The sequence below is a fragment of the Silene latifolia genome, chromosome 8 (genome assembly GCF_048544455.1).
Source record: "Silene latifolia isolate original U9 population chromosome 8, ASM4854445v1, whole genome shotgun sequence".
Taxonomy (NCBI): Eukaryota; Viridiplantae; Streptophyta; class Magnoliopsida; order Caryophyllales; family Caryophyllaceae; genus Silene; species Silene latifolia.
Genome location: NC_133533.1, coordinates 107765334 through 107771518, shown reverse-complemented (window position 1 = coordinate 107771518; position 6185 = coordinate 107765334). Strand labels below are relative to the sequence as shown.

The window sequence follows — 6185 nt, the reverse complement described above, 5'->3', positions numbered from 1 at the left end:
GGTATGAACTGAGCTTAAATTTTTTGAACGGACCTTATAGGACCTGAACTGAACTTATAAGAGCTGAACTGAACTGAATTTATAGGATCTGGACTGAATTTATAGGAGTTTTAACTTTTCTAAACTGAACCTATAAGAATAACCGAATTTAAAGACGTGATTTAAAGTCCAAAGAACAAGGCTTTAAATTATAAGTAGTTACAATATGAATGTATCGCAAGCTAAGTAGACAGTTGTCATGCCACATCATCTGTTCAAGCTACGACAATTATAGAACGCTAGCTCATGAGCGCGCTCTTATTACATCCGGACATGCGAAAAGTTTACAAAGCATGAGTGTTAGCAACCATTATAATGTGACATGCAGCAACCTGGCTAATTTAAACTGTGTAGAACATTATTATTGTACGTATGTAGCAATGTAGCATGCCTATAATCTTCTGTGCTGTAGGCTCCCTCCGTTTAGTAGACAATGACATGCTATAAATAGTAGCAGCATTTAACTAACATAGCCAAATTAGGCATGACTATCAACATTTATTATGATTGATCTTAAATAAATTAGTCCACTTTAGACCCAATGACGTTTAAGGATTATCAAACAAATTAACGAGCTTAATCAAGTCCACGTATTTGTCGAATACGCTATTTGAAGAATATATTACGTACAATTTGGGTTATAATATATGCCATGCATGTCATCTTCTTAAAAGTATTTCTTAATAAGCTTCTAGTAGGTACATAAAAAAAAAAAATATTTCAAAGAGTTTGACTGTTCATCGTGGTTAATGGACAATTCTAACATTGTGTTATTAGAGTGTACAATAATCCAACTTCATTTTCTTTAAATGAGGAATTTTAAAATATTTAAAGAGTGTGCTTGTCAACAAAAAATTAATTTGAAATGCCTCATTTTCAACTTAGCAAAGTAAAATAAAGATTTGGAAATGAGGGGTGTGAGAGAGTGGATTTCAAATGAAAAATAAGTTTATTTTAGCCTTACTTAATTTGGTAGGATTTGAATGAGATCCAAATCTAAATTTAATTATAGGTTTACCCCAAACATACAACTTGGTCCAAATCTGAATTTGGAAATACAATTTTTGTTTTCAAATACACGATAGAGATATATAAATCATATCACATTATAAAGACGGGGATAATATAAACATATATTTGATGGTTTTTCAAAGATAAGAGATAGACTTTTCGTAATTATTGTAATAGAACTGAATGTATAGGAACTGAACTTATCAACCCCGATAAGTTTAGCCTTGTTTTTTACGGCAGAAAGGAGTTGAATTGAACTAAGTTGAATGAAAGTGATGAGCTAAACTAAATTGAACTGAATGAAGCTGAAGTAAGAGTTAATTTGAGAAAAGAAGAGTCGAACTGAATGAAGTTGAACTGAGCTGAAAGCCTGAAATAAGCTGAAATTAAGTCAGAATGAACAAGGACTTGTAGGAAAATAATGGGTATATATGAATTAAGCTTAACTTTTCTGAACAAAACTTATAGAAATTGAACTGAACTTATAAAAACTGAACTAAACTGAATTAAACTGAATTTATAAGATCTAGACTGAACTTATAGGAGTTTTAACTTTTCTAAACTGAACCTATAAGAGCTGAACCGAACTCAGAGATGTGATTTGGAATCCAAAAGAACAAGGCTTTAAATCATACTTTCTCCATTCCTATGAATTATATACATTTGCTTTATACAAGTATATCAATGCTCGTTTTCTTTTGTTTATATATATCTTTAGTTACATATTACTAAAAATTATAAAATTTGATATTCATAATCTACTCGGTAAGACAATTTCAATAAGATCTCACATGGCTATCTTTTATGTTATATATTAGAAGTTGTATCAGAGAATATCTTCACACATGAATAATGCTCAAAAAGCAAATGTATAGAATTCATTAGAATGGAGAAACTAAGAAGTTACAATATGAATCTATCGCAAGCTAAGTAGACAGTTGCCATGACACATTTCTGTTCAAGCTAAACAATTATAGAATGCTAGCTCATGAGCAACCTTATTACATCCGAACATCTATAAAGTTTACACCAACAAAAGAAGAACACAAAGCATGAGTGTTAGCTTGTTTTTCTGAAGACACATCAGAAACACATGGAAAAAGAATTAGGTCGTCTTCACTCCTACATGCGCTATCAACATCGCTGCTACTAGCAATGCATTGGGCACTAGAACAGAGCTTGGCGGAAGCTATCTTTCTCTTACCCTCTCAACAACTTGTTCACGCTCTAAACCTCAACGGAGGAATTCCAGTACATATTTGCAATACTATTGATAAAATTAAGGAATATTGATATAGATTTACCAAGTGTTGTTTTCAATTTTGTAAGAACAAGGAGGTTACGCGTGCTCGCACTTTAGCAATTACTAACTTAAATTGTAATATTCATAACTCGATACTCTTGTAATAATATAAATAGATATATATATATAAACCGCTTCATTGTTGTCCCAAAAAAAATAAAAATAAAAAAAATAAACTGTGTAGAACATTATTATTGTACGTTTCAATGTAGCATGCCTATAATCTTCTGTGCTGTAGGCTCCCTCCGTTTAGTAGACAATGACATGCTATAAATAGAAGTAGCATTTAACTAACATAGCCAAATTAGGCATGACTATCAACATTTATTATTATGATTATAATCTTACTGAAATGTAGGAACTAATTGGCACTTTATGTCTTTAACACCTCCCTCGTGATCGATCTTCATTCACTCTCGCGGTCCTACTACAATATGCATAGTCGATACTCGATAGCACACACGAAAATATAATGCTTGACAACTCTTGACTAAGTCCGTTTTATTGTCTTAAACGAAAAACGGGTTAAATATGATCTCACTTTGCATTATATAGGACCAAGCACCTGTAGCAAAATAGTAGTCAAACCTAACATTTGGTTAACAAATAAGATCAAATGATGATTGGGTATGATCCCGGTTTTGAGAACCTTTTGAACATGCTATTAGACAGCCCAATGATCAATCTTTTGTCAGTTCCTAGGCATCCTTCTTTAATTGTCTCTTCTACATTACTTAATTCATTTTGAGTTTAAGACGAACATTCCCATCTTAAATAATAATTTGTGATACTACTCGTAGTCGTACTACATCATCATCATCATCATTTATTTGGTGGTTCAGGAGAAAACTTTGAAAATTAAAACTACTTGTTAATTTAGTAAACTGTACTCCACATTTCGTAATTTGGTAGCTAGTAATTTACAAAACATAAATATAATGTATAGTAGAGTAGTATTAAAAGTAGCTAAATACTCGTAATGACGTACTCAAAGTCATAAACAAATCCGATTCTACTATTGTAGAGTCTTGTATACTCAAAATCAAATCCTAAAATCCGTACACAAATAATCTTCTAACCATAATTTCGTTCTAATCCTCCTTCCTTCTATTATACTATTCTGTAATAATCTGAATTTCGTATTTTGTATACTACTCCGTATTTCAAAAAGGAAATTAAAACTCATAATCACAAATCATATTTTTTTGGTGAACATAAATAATCACGTATGATTAAGCATGCACCAAGTAAATCCAAATCTCCACGTCACTTTTAACTTTTCCATCATTTTCACGCCTTTCATCACAAATCGCATTATCGCAACTACATCATTATCCCCTTTTTTTCGCGCCACTCCGTTCTTCATTTTTCTCATGTGATCTTCACTAATCAGAAAACTCCAAATATCAAAACTACAGAAATCGCAATGGCGTCATCTCATTTTCCGGAAAACTCCAAAATTCAATTATTCAAACCTGCCGAAATATCGGTGGCGTGTTCAACACGTCAACACTACTATGATTCTTGCAGCTCAAGACACTGAGAACTCTCCACGATGCCGATGACGAACTACTACTACTCCGATCGCCGGAGAAAAACCTCGACGGCGGAATTTTCCGACGAGTTTGCCGATTTTTTATATCCTTCATCTCAATTTCAGCCGGAATTCTCACCGGAAGTCCGAAGATCAACCAATGATACCACGGCGATGAATTACCACGACTATTACCCGATAAACTGCGAGAATACAACAACGACGTCGTATCATCAGCTTTCGCACTGCCGTCACTCCGACGAAGTTTTCTACAATTCAGCGAGCGACTCGGCCGAAACTCGCCGTTAGACGACCGATTCACCGCCGAATTAGTATCCGACTCAGACTGAGTCACGGCGGAAGAGAGAGAAAGCGAACGACGAGGAAGCCGCGGCGGCGGCGGAGCGAACGGAAGAAGATGACCGTCAAGGATAACATCATCGGCGGTTGACGAGGTGACGTCACTGGTGTCATCAACGTTGGTGGAGAATTCAAAAAAGGAATCAGATGATGATGAAGATGAAGATTGACGGCCGTGATTCGTTGTGATCGCGGTGCGGTGGTCGGAATTGACGGTTATAGGAAGGTCACGTAAGGAGAGAGTTTCTTCATCATCTTGGCCGTTGGATTGAAGGTCTTGATCATCTGGAAATATATCTGCCTTTGATTTAGGGATTTGTGATGAATCTATGGTTGATTTCATTTTTTGGGGGTGTGTGTTAGTTAGTTATACTCCGTAGTTCTTAGTTGGTTGGTTATGAGAGAGGAGATGTGGTAGTTATATATGGAGAAATAAATTGTAGAACGAGAAATAATTATATTTGAGTGAATTTAAAGAGAAGTGACAATCATTTTGTTCATTTTCCACCATAAATTTTAGAATAAGACAGGTTTTTATTGGGAAAAGACACTTCTTTATTAGAAAAACCATTCAAATTATATCCTACTCCCAGGGATAGGGAGTATGACACCCATGTTAGTTATGAGAAAAAAAAAAATTAAAAGAAAAAGAAAGAAAAAAAATAAACTACCCACTACATCTCTCGCAGTACTTTTTTTTTTTTCCGTTTTCTAAATTACTCAATTTATCAAATTTAAATCCTATTGAATTTATTAAATTCGTAATTTTCTTTCATCTATTTGTATTCGAGTTTTATCAAATTTACAGTTAATAATCATCAAATTAGACCGATATTCACTAAACTCAAAGTGAATATAACAGTGTCATACAAGAATATCACATTACATAACGCACGTTCATCAAATTACACTATCATATTTATTTAACTTAACGTGAATATAATAGTATCATAGGGACAATAGGGTGAATATTACACTAAATACTACATATTCATCAAATTATATTATCATATTTACTAAAATCAAAGTGAATATAATAGTGACTTATGATAAACATCACACTTGATAAGACATATTCATCAAATTAAATTATCGTATTCACTAAATTCTGAGTGAATATGATAGTGCCATATGATGAATATCACACTCGAAATCACAAATTTAATCATAAATAATGAGAGATAAAACATAAAAATTCAATTTAATTTACAGTATTATACAACTTTTAGGGTTTAATGTAATTTCAACACAAACCCGATAAATTAGAATTTAATTAATCAAAACACGAAGTAATTTTAACACATACCTGATAAGTTAGAATTTAATTAATCAAAACTCGAATCAAGATTATTACAAAACCACTACGTTGGATGAAAAATTAAATTTTATGCATGACTTTTTTGATAGAAACGGAAGACGCGGTTTGAAACAGGAAAAAAAAAAGTTTTTAGAAAGTGATAACTGTTAAGTAGTGGGGGTAAATTATATCCTACTCCCAAGAGTAGGGAGTAGTATACACACATAATAGTTATAGTAAAAATAAATAAAAAAAAGAACAAAATTAACTACACCCACTATCCGGATGTTTTTTTTCTTTTTTTCCAAAGTACTCAATTTATCAAATTTAAAATTCTATCAAATTCAACAATTTTTCTATTATTTGTTCTCTAATTTATCTTTATAGTTTGTAATCATTAAATTACACTACCATAATTACTAATTAAATTCAAAGTGAATGTAATAGTATCATATGGTGAATATTACACTATATGGTACATATTCATCAAATTAAATTATTATATTCACTGAATTAAAAGTGAATATAATAGTATCATCATTTGGTGAAATATCATATCACATAACACATATTCATCACATTACGTACACTATCATATTCACTAAACGTAAAATGAATATCATAGTGACATATGATGAATA

The 6185-nt window shown here is 32.2% G+C and overlaps 1 protein-coding gene across 1 annotated transcript; it reads right to left on the bottom strand.

The window, feature by feature from the left end:
• Positions 1–3822: 3822 nt before the first annotated feature.
• On the bottom strand, positions 3823–4590 carry LOC141595693 (uncharacterized). Its single transcript, XM_074415658.1, has one exon. The coding sequence runs from the start codon at positions 4588–4590 to the stop codon at positions 3823–3825; it is 768 nt and encodes a 255-aa protein (XP_074271759.1).
• Positions 4591–6185: the final 1595 nt, after the last annotated feature.

Bases quoted from the DNA above. Each gene is read 5' to 3' on its own strand.
- LOC141595693 (XM_074415658.1), bottom strand. From the start codon at position 4,590: ATGAAATCAACCATAGATTCATCACAAATCCCTAAATCAAAGGCAGAT.